The 18,141-nt window shown below is 38.6% G+C and overlaps 1 protein-coding gene across 13 annotated transcripts in view; it reads left to right on the top strand.

Annotated features, from left to right (window-relative positions):
• The window catches only part of LOC114241750 (segmentation protein cap'n'collar), a 144,954-nt gene that overhangs the window by 39,363 nt on the left and 87,450 nt on the right, over positions 1-18,141 (top strand). For all 13 annotated transcript variants that reach the window (XM_089731373.1, XM_089731362.1, XM_089731361.1 and 10 more), the window contains exons 3-5: positions 11,035-11,109; positions 11,464-11,619; positions 12,573-12,618. In XM_089731373.1, coding sequence (XP_089587499.1) covers positions 11,035-11,109; positions 11,464-11,619; positions 12,573-12,618 — 277 coding nt within the window. The remainder of the gene's footprint in view (positions 1-11,034; positions 11,110-11,463; positions 11,620-12,572; positions 12,619-18,141) is intronic.

The raw sequence follows: 18,141 nt of genomic DNA, 5'->3' as shown, positions 1-18,141 counted from the left end.
CGTCTTAAAAGGACTTGGATTGGACTGTCTGTAAGAGGATGTGGGAGTAAAGGGTATGAGTGCAGACATTAAGTTTGTTCGGTCTGAATGGAAAAAGAGGACGTAGTGGGATAATTGGAAGGAGATGGCGAAGAGTCCCCTTCTAAAAGGCATTATCATAACAGGACCCATACGCATCTGAAAGGGCCATATTTATAGGCATACGGCCATAGTAAATCTCGAATATGGTCCAAGGACCGCTCCGGATTAGGAAAGCAATTTGCGGCACCAAAGTTTCGACCTTAACTCCTTATCGAATCGTATTATCGTTCATTCACACTTGTCGCGTTATCGGAAACCGGCTTGCGACCCCGAGCAACCTTGAATTACGGCTCGCATCTAGAGCAAAGCTGAAGAAAAATCAGCAGAAACCCAGATTGTTCTAGTCATTTCGAGATAACATTGTGTATATAAAAGCTCTGGACATTCGAACCATTGTCAGTCCCTTCAGAGCCTTGTTGTCAATCGAAGACCTTCCCTCGTTCATTCCTTACATGCTCTCGTCGGAGGTCTTTCAAGGATTTGTGTACCGGTATAGCCAAGGTCAGAGTTTATTAATGCCTTTATAGGCAGACGACCATAAGGCCCACCTAATGGTGAGGGGTTACCGACGCTAATGGGCATCAGCAATGCCAGGGGCAGGGCCAAGCTGCTGCCTACCGTTAACAAAAGCCGCGTTTGAGGAAGGAGATAAAGCGTGCCACTGCTTAGCACCATAGATAGTTTAGGAGTTATAAGAGGAAAAATAAACATACATACATTCGCTGCTAAAATTATAAACATCTCAACCCTCGCGGCGGTCTAGTGGAATGATGACATCACACACAATGAACGCGCTGCTAAACATTTTATCGATCCAGGAATGACCTTCGAAAAGTTTAGATTCCCGAGACTGCAAATGACCTGACGTCCTATTGGGGAACGTAAGTCGTTGATCCCGCTCGGTCTGAGCTAAGATTCTCGGTGTGGAAGGAAGAGGATGATGCTACCACGATAACAGCTGGCCCTCATAGCATAGAGATCCAGCAATAGTCTGGATCGCGCAACTGGTGGTAGGACCTCTTGTGAGTCCGCATGAGTAGGTACCGCCACCCCGCCCATTTCTGCGGTGAAGCAGTAATGCGGTTTGGTTTAAAGGGTGGGTCAGCCGTTGTAACTATACCTACTTGAGAACTTATATCTCAAGGTGGGTGCCGCATTTACGTTGTAGATGTCTATGGGCTTCAGTAACCACTTAACACCAGGTGGACTGTGAGCTCATCCACACATCTAAGGAAAAAAAAAGTCTCCTACCATCCATCAGAGAACAGTGCACGTAGCTCACGGCCCAGCTGCTGTTAATTGGCTACCGGAGCCCATGGACATCGGCAACATGAATACATGACTCAAACCGAATTACCGTTCCGGGGCAGAAACTATCCGTAAAATCCCTGTCTAGTATATTCTTGACTTGAATATACACACAATATATTAAAACGTAAAAGATTTAAGGCCTTATTTCACACGAATAAGCTTAAAATGCGAGGTCGCTGAACCGATTCGCGAATGGTGTCACTGACCTCGTCCGCGGTACTAATAAATAATTTAAAGTTTTTTTTTTTTTTGACTTCCCTTCATACTGGCAAACGATTTCGGAATCCATCTATGGTTGAGTGTCGGAATTTTTATTTATTGACGTTCTTTTGAACACGCCCCGCCCATTTCTGCCGCGAACGTCTTCTGAGTCCAAGGGCGGGGCAGTCGTTGCACCGTAAAACTGAGATTTAGAAGTCGCGCCTCATTTTTGATGTCCATGGGCTCAGGTGACCGGTTACCGCCAGGTCGGCCATAGTTAAAATTGAAATTTTTGGTATTTAATTTCTGCTTGTGGTTCCCTGGTAGTCGAAATTCGACTATAATTAATTGAAGTTATAAGTTTGTACACTATTATGAATCTATTGTCAAAGATTTATTATACTTCTACTAGCTGACCCGGCAAACGTTGTGTTGCTATTAGGAGTGGGTAATATCGGTTTTGCCGCGTATCGAATCGTATCTATATATCGAGTATCAATATCGGATATTGAATCTATATATTGATGGATGCTAGTAGATTTTCTCGATTCATGATATTTGAGATTTGAAACGATACGCTGATATAATATCGTAGTAGATATAGATTTAAGTCAACGTTATACGGTTGGTTTTCTGATCAATGAATCAAACACTTTTTTTTTTTTTTTTTTTTTTTTTTTTTTTTTTTTTTTTTTTTTTTTTTTTTTTTTTTTTTTTCCTACCTAAGCTGAGAGCCTTGAGAGGCTATATCAGCGTAACCCTAACTTTAGTAGGTGAGCTCACGGGGCTCAAACCTGACGATGTTGCTAACACGAACCCTAGCAAGAGTCGTGCTTCGCAGAATCTACCACCGGATCGGAAACGCGACCCACTGAGAAGATCCGGCGAGAAACTCAGTGGGCTGTGTCTGAGAGTTAATTTACTCGTCGAGCCCTTCGTCGCAAGCGACGGGTTCGACGAGAACGGTGACCGGTGCTTGAAGTACCTAAAAGCACCGTTAGTGGATCGGGAGGGAATCAAACACAAAAAACTTTTAAGTATTTATAAACACTTGTCCAAAAATTCTAGTTCAAGGTCAAAGCGCGTGAAATTAAATTCAACGATGCAAATAGGCTATACTGCATTCAAAGTTAGGGTCGAAAGTTGAAACTTCTTTCCTAAATTGTATCCTGCTGATACGCTAAGAATAATCTACAGACATGTGGACTTAAATATAAGGTTTACAATTGTATGGATAATGCCTGTTTTTGTTTCATTCATCACATGATATCCCTATCGTGCGCTCACTCACTCTGGCCGATTCGATACGAACCAAACGAATATTGCTGATACACGAATCGGTACGATATGCCGATGCGCATCACATCGAGCAATATCGTGTATCGGCTGATATCGATACATAGATTTCGATTCACGAATCGGTACGATATGCCGATGCGCATCACATCGAGCAATATCGTGTATCGGCTGATATCGATATATAGATTTCGTGCGGGGCGATATCGGATTCAACGATATTGCTGCGATATATAGATATTGAATCTAGATACGATTTATATCACCCACTCCTAGTTGCTATAGACAGATTTCGGCAGATTTCTAGGGAAATTCTAGTGTAGAAAAAAAACCTCATTCAACCACATAATACCTCATTATAACCAAAATAAAAATATCCAAAAGATAAACATAAAAAATTAATGTTTGGGGTGGACAACCCTTATCACGGGTATGAAAAATAGATAGTAGCCGATTCTCAGACCTACTGAAGATACTATTGATACACAAATAAAACCCAAAAAACATGGCTGAAAAATGTATAGTATTGTATAGCTCTCAAATATATTAAGTGTTAATCTATGATGTATAGTGAGTAAGTAAGACAGGAGACCGGCTTCGTCCTCATCCCTACTACGTGATGTTTGCTGGATGAGTGGTGACACCTGGCGGGGATAACTGATCGATTGATAGTTGATCAGTAGTCGACCGGCGAGGGCGGGAGAACAAATTGAATTTAAAAAAAATTATAATTAAAGGAACTTGAAATTATAAACTCTGAATAAGATTTTATCGTACTACAATTTTATTATAATATTTGATTGCCATCTTGCAAACTTATTGCGGATTTGTGCATAGAGTAAAAAAAATAAAAATCGGGATGGAAAAATAGGGGTTGATCGTATAAGAGTGAAAATTGAGAGTAATATGATTTTTTTTATTTTAAGTCATGACAAAATAAAATAAAAAATCTTGCCAAAAAAATTAAAGTTTATAATTAACAAATAAAAAATAGGGGTTGACCATAGAGGGATGACAAATTGAGATTAACATCAGATTTTTTATTTTAATTCATGACAAAATAAAAATGAAAATCTTGCCAAAAAAATTAAAGTTTATAATTAACAAATAAAAAATAGGGGTTGATCGTAGAGGGGTGATAATTTCAGAGTAATGTGAATTTTTTTATTCTAAGTCATGACAAATTAAAAACAAAATTCTTTAAAAAAAATTAAAAGTTTTTAATTAGCAAATAAAAAATAAGGGTTGATCGTAGAGGGGTGAAAATTTAGGGTTGTATGTATTTTTGTATGCTGTATCATAAAAAAATAAAAACAAAAAAGTTTGTCTAAAAAATTAAAATTAAATTTAGGGGTGGACCAACCCTTAACATTTAGGGGGATGAAAAATAGATGTTTGATTCTCAACCCTGACCGATATGCACGCTAAGATAAAATCGGTCGAGCCGTTTATAGGTTTATTGGTCTACTATAATAATCTTCTTTTCTTTTTTTTTTTTCTCCACCTTATCCCACTAGGTGGGGTCGGTACAGCTAATTTTTCTCTTCCATTCTCTTCTATCAGCCGTCATCTCAATACTCACTCCTCTCTCTCTCATATCGTCATTCACACACTCCATCCATGTCTTCTTCGGTCGACCTCTTCCCCCTCTACCTTGCACTACCATTTCCATACATCTTCTTCTCTCTACGCATCACATGTCCATACCACGCTAACCGTCCGCTCCTTAATTTGTTGTTTACCGGGGCCACTTTCACACTTCCTATGATATACTCATTTGGTCTATGGCCATGGTCTACTATAATAATATAGACAGATAATATTTGATTTGATAATATATTGATTCTAAAGTAATACAATATATATTTTTAATTATATAAATACATAGCTCTAACTCCGGGAGTCAAAGTCATAAATGCCTTAAATGTTTTAGAACTAACTAAAATCAACCTTATCGTCAAGGGAGAGAGCAGTTTTCATATTGTAGCTGTATGTGTTAATGATAGCTAAGTGAGTGGATTCGTTTTTCAAGTAATAATAAAAAAACATTACCATCCATTGTTCTATGGAGCATTCAAACTTTTTACGTGTTTTTTTTTTCTGCTTATTGACGCGCCAAAACTTCGTGAATTTTTCTAGTCAAAAACCAATAAGCAAAATTTAAAATAAGATAGATTAAAAATAAATCTGATTTCAATTGGTGTAATTCTAATATATTCCGCTTAGAAAAATAACAAAAATCGTAAATATATATGTATGTAACGAGGGGTGAAAGGTTATTTGGTTTAAGCGACACTTTTGCAACTTTACAGGAGAGCCATTTAAAGTTTAACATTTGGAAAAAATATCACAACAAAAAAAAACTTCTCGGGCTATTTGAATGGAGTAAACTTAATTTATTTCCAAACATTTACACAAAATATTATTTTAATAACCTAAAAGTACATATTATTATCCGCAACACGCTTCGTCAGATTACAGAAATAGAGTTAGTTATCAGCAACATGCTTAGTAACTGCAAACTTAATTGAAGTTCAATTAAAAACATCGAACTGTTGGATGCTGATACAAAATAAAATGCCCCTTAAACTACAAAAGATAAATGCCGCTTAAACTAAAAAGACTTTCACCCCTCGATATTACTAGAATATTTTTATGTAATTAAATTCCGCGCCCTTGTCGAAGAAAATTTCACACAAGATTCGATTTTTAAAATTACGCGCCAAACGCTTCTTCCCAATTCACGTTTTCCCAATGAAGCTTTCTTACTAACAAGCGGTCCGCTCCGGCTCCGCTCGGGTCTTTAACAAAAATTTCAACGATATTTGACGTTGTTTTATTTTTTTAAATGAAGGAACACTATAACAGTTAGACATATGCTGTCGCGACACTTTTTATAAATATAATAATAATGTGTTCTACTTAGTCGTAGTACATTATTTTATTCTACCATCAATAGTTTTCGCAGGGCACGCGATGTAAAGATTAATTTAGGTAATTTTTTTACACCTTGAGTTACATTATTGGAGCTTTAGTAAAGATTCCTATTTTTTTTTCAAAAAAGATTATAGCTTATGTCACTTGGGAATAGTGTAGCTTCCAAATAGTGAAAGAATTTTTCAAATCGGTTCAGTAGTTTCGGAGCCTATTCAATACAAACAAATCTTTCCACTTTATAATATTAGTATAGATTATTCGTACCTACATAATTCTCAATCGGTATAATTAAAACAGTTGCATGATACGCTTGTTTTATTATTAGTTTTGTAGAATTACGATTGTGGCGTATAATACAAAACTATACCATTTTTACACTTTTATTGTTCCCTTCCGAAATTCTCTGATGTTATAATAAAAATTAACTGACAATTTTTTACGCTCATTCAATCGTTATCGCCATCTTGCTTTTTCCTGTCATTATTTTTCCCTTTCTTACCGTTTTCTCTCGCTCACACCTTAACGCATCGTTCCACGCTGGTTTCGTTCACAGCAATCGCACAATTTTGATAAAACAAAGTTGCTTTGTTGTCACGTGGATGGCGTGCATTACGCGATGCTTAGATGTTTCTATTTGCACAAAGTCGATTATAAGGAAACGGTTGCTGGGCCGCGTGGAGCGGTATTTATTATTTACATTTGAATTTTTTATTTGTTTTGTACGAACTATAAATAATGACCTTGCATCGCCTTGACCGCTCGCGACCTCGGCGCGGGTGCGAAAAACTCGTTTCCACGTAATTCGCGTGCTTTCTAGAACGTTTCGGATTAATAATAGAAAATTCAACGCCATCTGTTGCGGTAATGGCGTAGATTTGTTCCGAAATGAAACTAAAATAATTTTTGTTTTTTTTTTGTTTTACTCTCATAGGGGTTTAAAAAAATTACGTTGTGTACAGAATTATTTCACAGCCAACGTTCCTAGATAAATATAATATCACAATCAGCGCCATCTAGTAATGAATAGCCAATCTAGATAACGCTGTGATAATTCTCGTATATTTCTAATATGACCGCTAGATGGCAGTGTATGGTAAGTTTCTTTTGCGGCTCAACAGATGGCAGTGTGTGCTTCCAGTTTGACGAGTTTGGATTTCTTTACGAAGCAGTTGTTATTTTTTTGCTGTACTAAATTAAATAAGTTCGTGTCTATAGCATAGCAATTTTATTCATTCTCGTGTTTCTGTCGGTCGATTAAATATTATAGGAATGTATAATCGCGCCGACGAGTTTGTCTCGGGTTAGTGAAGTTAATTGCCTATCGAAGCATATGTGCGTCACAATGTGAATACGACCTTATGTTGTAGAACTTAAGTCTCAATTTTATTACGGCTGTCGCATGCTTCAAAACGCAATGCATGGATGCTCAGTGGCTGAAATAGGTACCCTGTGTGCTTAGTGCGTATTTTCTAACGTTCTCGATAGCGTAAAAGTTAACTTAAATTTGTATGGAGTTGGAACGTTTGCCTACGTTTGCCGCTAGGGGCGCTGTTCCAACTGCATACTTTTTGACGATATCGAGAGCGTTAAAAAACTCGCACTAATCACACTGGTAGTATCTACCCTGGTCAGATTTAACCACACCGCTATCCCACCCTATTAAAATTTCTTCTTCTTCTTCTCAGTCGTGTCACTCTTGACAGAGTGGTCGTGATCGTCATGTAGTGTTGGAAGGGGCAGACTTGATGCGTCTCACGATGTCGCGCCATCTTTCCCTGCTCGAGGCCATTCTATTGCACTCATTTAGGGAACCTCCTACTGCAGTTTTAATTTGGTCGACCCCTAAAAATAAGACATCGAAAATTAAATGTTAAAAATCTTATAATAATTAATAATAATAGACATTGAAAAGTTTGGTGACCTCTGGTCTAAGCAATAATTAGTCAATCCAAAATCGACCTTAAGTAATTAAAATAGCTATAAAAATTCTCGTGTTTGGCCAAAATCGCTATTCTTAAAGGCAATTTTAATGTGACCTCTTTGTTCTTAAACGCTTAATTTGAGAACAGCTGGCACAATTCTTCCATTTCTTTAAATTAGTGTTAGCCCGACCATTCGAAATTCGACTTTATTCAATGATTCCACAAGACTTGAATCATTTTATGTATGTAGTACTTATTCTCTTTTGGTTGTTGTATGTAAAATTTGTAATTTTTTTGTTTTTTTTTTTTAATGTTTGCATAGAATGGCTTAGATGGTTGGACGAGCTCACAGCCCACCTGGTGTTAAGCGGTTACCGGAGCCCATAGACATCTACAACGTAAATGCGCCACCCACCTTAAGACATAAGTTCTAAGGTCTCAGTATAGTTAAAATTGATACCAATCAAACTCGTTTATCTATTAGAAGGAAATATTTCCTCTTATTCTATTTATTAACGCGCTCGTCCGATATCTAGACAAATATCCAGGAGTCAAAGGCTATTTGGCTTAAACGAGATTTCACTCAACACGCGACATTTATCTTTGTAATTAAAGGTCCGTTTTATTCGGTATCAGCATCAACAGTTCGATGTTTTTAATTGAACTTCAATGGAGTTTACTCCATTCGAATAGCTAAAGAATTAGGTAGTGTTTTTAGTTATGTTTTTTTTTTAAATTTTAAACATTAAATGTCTCTTCTGTGAAGTTATAAAAATGTCGCTTAAACCAAAGACCCTTTCAGTCTTTGATATATTAAATATAATTTCTATCCAATGGAATCTTAAAGTAATTTATGAAAGTAATTTTCAGCGGCTCCAAAATTGATACCAAAATTTTGCACACGTCCCAAAGACTGATGACGTCACAATAAGTGCATTACCTCCACATTAAAACAGTTTTTAGGGCGAGAAGATTCTCGAACGCACGTCTTTCTGATCACTTAGTATAATCACATAGTCTTCGATAAATAACATTGAAAAAAAATCCAATATCGTTATATAAAAGTAAATAGACTTAAAAAAAAACTACTAATTAAAATGCGCGCCATGCTATATCAAGAATTAGATAACGATGCCCCACTGAGTTCAACGCATTGCCCCCTAGTGGGGGAGCGCCGGAAATAAATTAAAATGCCCCACCCGAAACCAGTCTCAAACCAAAAGACAATAAGTACCGAATTCCCATAAATCGTGACCGTCGCTTACGACCGTTCGCAATTCAATCCGAACGCTAATTCCAATATTTGAATTCCGAAACGAATTCGATGGTGAAATGTTAGAGAGATTTAGTTTTTATTATCGAAAGAATAAGGCTCACATTTATTTTGTATTGTTTATTTTTTATTGTATCTTTCACGAACGATTCCTAGCATCGAACGTGTTATTAATACGTGTTTGAGTCAATTAAAAATGGCCGCTTTTAGATGAAAATTAAAGGAATTAATATTTATTTATAATTAATTTTGTGTGATGATATTTTGTAATAATATCGCTCCATTGTGTGATTGTTTTTAAGCACAATCAAATTTAAATGAATTCATGTCCAAGTTTAAAGGAACTGTACAGGAGAGCCATCTAAAGGTTAAAATATGAAAAAAAATTATAACAAAAAAAAAATCTTTAGCTATTTTAATGCTATAAACATTAATTGAAGTTCAATCAAAAACATCGAACCGTTGATGCTGATACCAAATAAAACGGACCTTTAATTACAAAGAAATGTCGCTTTAACCAAATAGTCTTTCTTCCTTCGACTTAACCTAACCTAATCTATCTTAAGAAGGAGGGAGCCTGGAGTTCAGTAATACAGGTCTTTGAACTTAGTACAGACTTCAGCTCTTTCAAAGGCTTACAAAATAAATTATAAGGTTAATTTCCATTTGTATTTGTACTATATACCATTAAGAGACAAATAAATAAATAATAATTATTATTATTATCCTTCGATGGAATTTCATTAAAAAGAAATATTTGTACGGGGTAGGTTCCTCTGGTTTGTATATAGTGACATAGAACTCAAATCTCAACGTGGTGCTCACGTAGTGATGTACGCGGACACCAGTAAGTCCAAAACACAAAATGCGATTCAAATCGGGAGGTGCTAACGGCATCGGATAATAAAACAATAAGTTTTTTAACGTTCTGGATAGCGTAAGAGTTAACTTACATTTGTATGGATTTGGAAAGTTTGCATACGTTTGCCGCTAGGGGCGCTGTTCCAACTGCATACAAATTTGAGTTAACTTTTACGCTATCGAGAGCGTTAAAAAACTCGCACTAAACACACGGAGTCAGACTTTTTAATACGATAACATTATTAGACTGAATTGAAGCCCGCTAAATTCCTCGCCGGATCTTCTTAGTGGATCGTGATTCCGATCCAGTGGTAGATTCAGCGAAGCACTGCTCTTGCTAGGGCTAGTGTTGGCAAATTCTCTCGCGGCGAGCTCATGTGCTCACCTGTCCAGACGTGTCTGAAATAGCCCCTTAGGTTACCAGCGAATAGGCAGTGGAAAGAATAGTTGCCTGTGGAAACTTTTGCCTATCAGACCGTGCACAGACCCAACTATCTATACTCTATAACTAATGATAATAATAAGCTATAACTAATGATGATAGTAACTAATTATAATAATAAAAAATGATAAATAAATAAACAAAGGTAATCAATTATTATTATGTTTGCTCATCTACATATATTAATACGTGAATCAAAAACTTTGTATCCCTTTTTACGAAAATTGCGCGGACGGAGGAGTATGAAATTTCCCGCACTTATAGAGAAGGAGTCCAGAATGATAATATTTTTTTAAATTATGCATAAAAATACATTAAAACCAATTAAAAAAAAAGATTACACACACTATCATGTATTTGACACACGCACGCATGCATTCTCTTTATTTATTGTCAAACTTTTGTTCTTGACGTCTGGTGGTCAAATTGAGAATAGATTAAACCTTGTTTTGACTTTATTAATATTAGTCTAAAGTCTAGTCTTGGCGAAATCTGTGATTAATTGATTATACAAGTATAATCCTTTGACAATATAATCATAATAGTGTTCAAACTTATAATTTCAATTAACTATAGTCGAATTTCGACTACCAGGGGACCACTGGTATTAATAAATTCACTTAACAAATAACTTCATCTTAATAAATTGTAATTGTAAAAGTAATTTTCATTTGATTTGTTTAAGGAACTTTTTTCTTTTTCTTTCCCAGGACATGGATCTCATCGAGGTGCTCTGGAAGCAGGACGTGGACATGGGATTCTCGCTCGAAGATCCAATACAGCCGGTCAGTATTTATCAGTATTGATGCCACTGCATTAACCTGGTCATTGGAGATTGTGTTCATTGGAGTTTCTCGCCGGATCTCCTCAGTGGGTCACGTTTCCGATCCGGTGGTAGATTCTGCGAAGCACGGTTCTTGCTAGCTCTACTAGCTCGCTGAATCTAGAATAACCCTTCGATGTTACTAGAATAGGTACGAAAAAAAAGGGGAATTTTTCTTTTCGTGTTAAGGTGGAACCGTGTTGTAAAATGCCGCGTTATATGATGGTTATATCGAAGTGTGATCTTTAAAAATGTTACACAAAATTACTGCTACATCCACGGCACTTGTCTCTTTAATATTTACCTGAACTTTTAGGAAGGTCCGCAAGCCACGAAGGTTTTGGGGGAGGAAATCGACAAGGAACTGCTGAAGGCCAAGGATAGGATCCAGAAGAACTACGAAGACGAAGAGCTGAAGAAGGTGGAGATAGAGAAGGTCAAGGCTTCGTTGTTGGATCCCGAAGTCAAAGAGGTGAGTTTTTTTTTATTTATTGCTTAGGACCCACCTGGTACGACCTCGTGTTAGTCCACACGGGTATTTACCACCGCCCAGCCTATTTCTACCGTGAAGCAGTAATGCGTTTAGGTTTAAAGGGTGAGGCAGCCGTAGTAACTATACGGAGACCTTAGAACTTATATCTCAAGGTAGGTGGTGGCATTTACGTTATAAATGTCTATGGGCTCCAGTAACCACTTAACACCAGGTGAGCCGTGAGATCGTCCGACCTAAGCCATTAAAATATAAATTAAAAAAGGAGCAAAGAAGAAACATTTCAGAGCCATCGTCTGTGGCGTTTGTCAAATTGTTTTCGTTAGTACCAGGCGAGCTTTATTGTCATAAATAAAATTAAGAAATTGCCAAATACCTACTAGCCAATGTAATTTTTGAGCCGTTAACGCGAGCTAAACTCGGTATTCAGGAAAAAGGCAACCGTCAGAGGCGTCTTTGCCTGTGGTGCGGACAGGGTCTTCAGGCGCGTCAGCCACGGTACTCTAAATCAGCCTTTCCCAAAGTGGGCGATAACGCCCCCTTGTGAGCGCTGCAGGCCTAAAGAGGGGCGATAAGAAACCCAGAAAAAAGGGGCCGTTGTGTAGAGGCTTGGGAGGCGATTTGTGATTTCATCTAGGAGGGCTCTTAGAAACCGACTGAGTTCTAGCTATAGTGTTTTTTTGAAGTAGGTGAAAAAATGGGGGCGCTAAAAAATTATTTATTCTCAAAGTGGGCAGTAGACAAAATAAGTTTGGGAGCCCCTGCTCTGAATGAACCTGTTTCATTTTGACCGCGCGCATACTAGGTCAGACTAGGGTAAATACTTGCACACGGGCGATATTTGGTATGCAAAGACTCCTTTAGGCAAAAATCGCGTAGTTCTATACGAGCATAACGAAGACCAGATCTGATATCGCCTATTCTTTTCTCCGTAGGATGATCCCTGGGCTGGCCTATCTTACACCGTCGACACGGAAACCGGTGAGTGATTTCTTTGTATTGAATTGAAAATGTATGTTGATGTGGTTATTTTGTATTCATTTTTTTTCCTACCTATGCTGATAGCCTTGTGAGGCTATATCAGCTTCTCCTTGACGTGTAGGTGAGCTCACGGGGCTCAAACCGGGTGTATAGCTAACACTGGCCTTAGCAAGAGCAGTGCTTCGCAGAATCTACGACCGGATTGGAAACGCGACCCACTGAGAAGATCCGGCGAGAAACTCAGTGGGCTGTGTCTATGGGTTCTTTGTCATGTGTGATGATGAGTATTAGGTGAATGTGGATATCACTCGAGCATTTGTTCTGACTTCGACTTAACTCGTAGGCGAGCTCACGGGGCTTAGCCTGAGGGAATTTGACGATACCAGCCTTAGCAGAGCTTCGCTGAATCTACTACCGGATTTGAATCACTGAGAAGATCCGGCGAGAAACTCAGTGGGCTTAATCTGTGGGTTAGTGTTTAGACTAAACTGCCCTTCAGTTATATTAAGTGGTAACAGGAGCCCGTAGACATCAACAATGTAAATAGCTAATAGGCAGGACGGTGGTATCAACCCATGTCCACTGCTTCACGACATGAAATTTAAGTTTAAATTATCACAAGCTAAAACTAGTTTCGTTATATAAATACGTCATACACGGAAACCTCCCCGATTCTCCCCCAACGATATTAAATAAGGGTTCGGCGCCCCCTGGCATTGATAGCGCCAATAAATAAGGGTTCGGTTTATCAGCCTTATGTGTTACAGAGGGGTGGATTCACATGAGGGGCGCTTTCAAGTGGCAAATTTATGTTCCGATATTTTTGTTGCGCTTTTGTGGGTTTTTTTAAATGATTAAAAAAGCACTGGTGGCCTAGAGGCCTTCCCAGATTCGCTAGGATATGTAGGCGAGCAAAAGCTCAGGCAGGAGGGGGGGGGGGATTAGGTATCAGCTGCCCGCCTACGAAAGAGACTTAACAACTCAAGAGCAGCTGCTTCGCGAATGAATCTACTACCGGATCGAAACCCAGCTGATGCATAAGTTTGGTTGCACGTCGAACTCTTTACCGAGTTCGACGAGTACGGTTAACGCCTTTTCTGGGTGCTTTAGGTGTTGTAAGTCTGTAATAGCAACAGTCTCTCCCACTACTGGTGGTAGGACCTCTTGTGAGTCCGCACGGGTAGGTACCACCACCCTGCCTATTTCTGCAGTGAAGCAGTAATGCGTTTCGGTTGGAAGGGTGGGGCAGCCGTTGTAACTGTACTTGAGACCTTAGAATTTATAGCTCGAGGTGGGTGGCGCATTTACGTCGTAGATGTCTATGGGCTCCAGTAACCACTTAAAACCAGGTGGGCTGTAAGCTCGATCAACAATCTAAGCAATAAATAAATAAAAAAGTGAATGCCGTCAGATGACTGAGGGAGTCATGGGAGATTGGACAGCAGGTTTCTCTCAGCATTAAACCAGTGCGCTGCGATCATCAACGGTCATTTCCTAGTGGTAAATGGTAGGTGGTATTGTAAAACCGCTCGGTACTGGCGGCAGTTAATCTGGTTTCGAAGCATTGGTGCAGTCGTGGTTCGTGCAGTCAGACTTAGACTCATGTCTCGTGCTGGGTCGTGGCATTCACCTTGATGACTTCAGCTGCCACTTGAAGCTTTTTTTTTTTGCTTAGATGGGTAGGCGAGCTCACAGCCCACCTGGTGTTAAGTGGTTACTGGAGCCCATAGACATCTGGCTGAATCTTTAGCTAGTACAAGACACAAAGACGGTTAGACGGAAGGAAGCCCGGTGAACCGTGAGGAGTTTAAGCACGGAATCATATATCCTACTATACCTCACCAAAACCAAAAGAACCATCAAATTCTAGTTTCACCTCGTACGATACTTTCGATGGCTTACCGTCGGACGGTCCGCGAGCCACTAAACAGCAGCCTAAAGCATGTTCTTAAAGAACAAAAGACCGTTCATTTTTAAGGGTATGTTGGAGCCAAATTTGCTTCGTCATCTTTATAATGGTGCGCCCGAGGGGGGCAGGCAGAGACGCCCCTGGGGAATCGAAACAAACGTTCGGCTGCATTTGATGTCCAAATTGTAACGGACGCACAGACATTAATATTAAAATTCGATTATTTCTTAGTAAAAAATTTTTCTCTCTTAGAATGCGTTTTTATGTTCCATTTTGTGACTGATGTGTGAACGAACCCTCATAAAAAAAGTTATTACCCTAGTAGGCAAACGAGCGTACGGCCCACCTGATCGTGAGTGGTTAACGTCGCCCATGGACTTCAGCAATGCCAGGGGCAGAGGCAAGCTGCTGCAAATTGCCGCGTCAATTCCTACGTTCGCAGCTAAAGATTTCTTGATTCGCCAATCTAATGGGTACATGCACATTGATAATAAGGATTCCAATATGTAGGGCTTCAAGTTAATAGCTTTTGTCAACGCGTCGTCAAATTAATTAATAACAAAGTAAAATAGACCTTATTACAACTACGCCTGAAGTATGTTTTTATTTTGTCACGTACGGAACGTATCGCCTATAATCCCATATATGTAAATTACCATTCCATATTCACGTGCTTCTGTATTCGCGGCGTATTTACGGAACATATAACCAAGCGAATAAGCAAGCTTTTATTATATTTTAGAGAGAGAGAGAGAATATATTTACTTTATTGCAAACCAACACATAATTAACATTAGAAAACAGTCAACAAGCAAATACTTACTGGTCGTGGGACCTCTTGTGAGTCCGCGCGGGTGGGTACCACCGCCCTGCCTATTTCTGCCGTGAAGCAGTAATGTGTTTCGGTCTGAAGGGCGGGGCAGCCGTTGTAACTATACTGAGATCTTACAGCTCATTTCTCAAGGTGGGTGACGGCATTTAAGTTGTAGATGTCTATGGACTGCGGTAACCACTTAACACCAGGTGGGCTGTGAGCTCGTCCACCCATCTAAGCAATAAAAAAATAAATAATAAAAATACATTTGTACAATAGGCGGTATTATCGGTAAAAGCGATCTCTTCCAGATATTCGTTTGATCTACAGAAATTCTAGAAAATATAATGATACAGCAGGTATTTTGCGGTATACTATTAATAATACATTATTAAAGAAAATACATAAATACAATAAATAGATTTATACCGGTTACATGTAACATGAAATCATTAATATGATTTATATACTAATATACTTACACAATAATACCTAGTCAGGTCATAAATTCTGTCACATGTTTAATGTAAAATAATTGAAACAAGTTTATTCATTATGTAACCATTCATATACCAAAATGAACTTAACAAAACATAGATTCTTATGACACTAAAGTTTATTCAAAATGACCTCCGTGATTTTGAATACAGGCCTTCAATCTGCGCGGCCAGTCGTCTATCGCAGCACGAACGAGGTCCATGTCAATATCGGCGGCTGCCTTAATCAAGAATGTCTTGAGTGACTCCAAATTGGGATGAGGCTTTGAGCACGCCTTTTCCTCCAAGTGTTGCCATATCTTGTAACGGATTCAAATTCATAACGGATTCAAATCTGGACTGGAGGAGGGCCAGTCTTCGTGCCGGATGAAGTTTACTGGTGGTAGGACCTCTTGTGAGTCCACACGGGTAGGTACCACCGCCCTGCCTATTTCTGCCGTAAAGCAGTAATGCGTTTCGGTTTGAAGGGTTGGGCAGCCGTTGTAACTATACTTGAGACCTTAGAACTTATATCTCAAGGTGGGTGGCGCCTTTACGTCGTAGATGTCTATGGGCTCCAGTAACCACTTAACACCAGGTGGGCTGTGAGCTCGTCCACCCATCTAAGCAATAAATAAAAAAAAAAAAAAAAAAAAAAGTCGATTTCACGCGCCGCCAGCCAGTCTTGTGTGCTCTTCGCTCTATGAGCTGGCGCCGAATCTTGTTGGAATACCCAGTGCCTGTTATTGAACATGGTATGAGAAACAGGTTCCACAACGTTCGTCAGGACTGTATTTTGATACACAACTGCATTCGTTTTTACACCTTTCTGACAAAAATGTACCTCTGTTAAGCCCCAATAAGAAACTCCCAACCATACCATGAGCGAGGATGGAAAATGACCTCGTTGGACACGCCGAATACGGTTGCTCGCTTCTTCACTACTGTGTACGTACACCTTATCATTTTGTTTGTTGTAGCTCTCTTCTACGGTAAAAATTTTTTCATCCGAAAAAAGAATTTCCCGATATTTTTTTCCCGCGTACCGCTTCAACAAAGCGCGGCATCTCTTCAGTCTCATGTCCATTAGACGAGCATTCAAACGATGTCCTGTTTTTTTTCGATATGCCCGAAGCCCTAAGTCTTCATTTAACACCCTTTTCACCGTGGTTCTGCTTAACCCCATCTGAAGGGCCAACAGTTTCTGCTTACATTTGGGATTTCTTTGAATTCGCGCCTTCACAGCTTTTATCATTGCTGGAGTCCTAACAGACCGAGGGCGACCACTTCTTGACCTGTCATCTACACTAGAGTCTTCATTGTATCGTTTGATGGTACGATAAACGAATCTTTTGGTTATATTCAAAATTTTCAGTATGTTAAAAATTTGAATTGGCGCGTAACCGCAACGATGCAACGCAATAACTGCAACACGGTCTTCTTTAAGCGTCCACTCTATATTTAAAAATGAGTAAAATTCTAAAAGCATACATTTTTATTTTCATGAACAATTCGAAATTCGAATTCAATAAACTTTTTTGTGGCCAGCATTCTAAAAGAAAAGTTTTTACTGTGTGACAATACTTATGACCTGACTAGTTATAGTTTGGTTTTCATTAACGTAAACCATGAATTACTATCTGTGATACGCGGCTTCGCCCACGTTATCAAATAAAATGTCAGTGTAGTTTGCTGTGAGAAAGAGCAGTTTTTTTTTTCGGAATAAAAGTTAGCCAATGTCACTGTACTGACCTAATCCTGTATCAGTTTTAAAAATAATATTGTTTTTGTTTCTATAATTGAAGTCGCAAAAATTGTAATTAGCGTAAAAACAAATCCCCAAATATTGTAATTTGCGTGATCACTGATGTTGTGGATTTTAATGTTTTAAGCTTTCATCGGTGGGTTCCGTTTTGAAGAAAGAAAGGACGGCTTACCGTCGAGACGGTGACAGCTGTCTGATACGGAACCATTATATCTCCACTGATACAAACCTAAGTTCTACATAACATAATTTTAATTCGAAAAAATATTGTTTTTTTGCTTCTAAAATCGAACCCGCAAAAATTTTAATTAGCGTAAAATCAATCCCGCAAAATTTTAATGTTTTAAGCCTTCACCAGTGGGTTCCGTGTTGAAGAAAGAAAGGACAGCTTACCGTCGAGACCGTGACAGCTGTCTGATACGGAACCATTATATCTCCGTTGATATAAACCTAAGTTTTACATAACATCATTGTTAGACACAAACAAATGGTCCATATTTTATATATATATATATATACATATATATAGTGCATTGTACATTTCGGATAGGTACATTGT

This window comes from Bombyx mandarina, chromosome 11, assembly GCF_030267445.1.
Source record: "Bombyx mandarina strain Sakado chromosome 11, ASM3026744v2".
In the NCBI taxonomy this organism is placed as follows: domain Eukaryota; kingdom Metazoa; phylum Arthropoda; class Insecta; order Lepidoptera; family Bombycidae; genus Bombyx; species Bombyx mandarina.
This window is presented reverse-complemented; position numbering and strand designations above follow the sequence as displayed.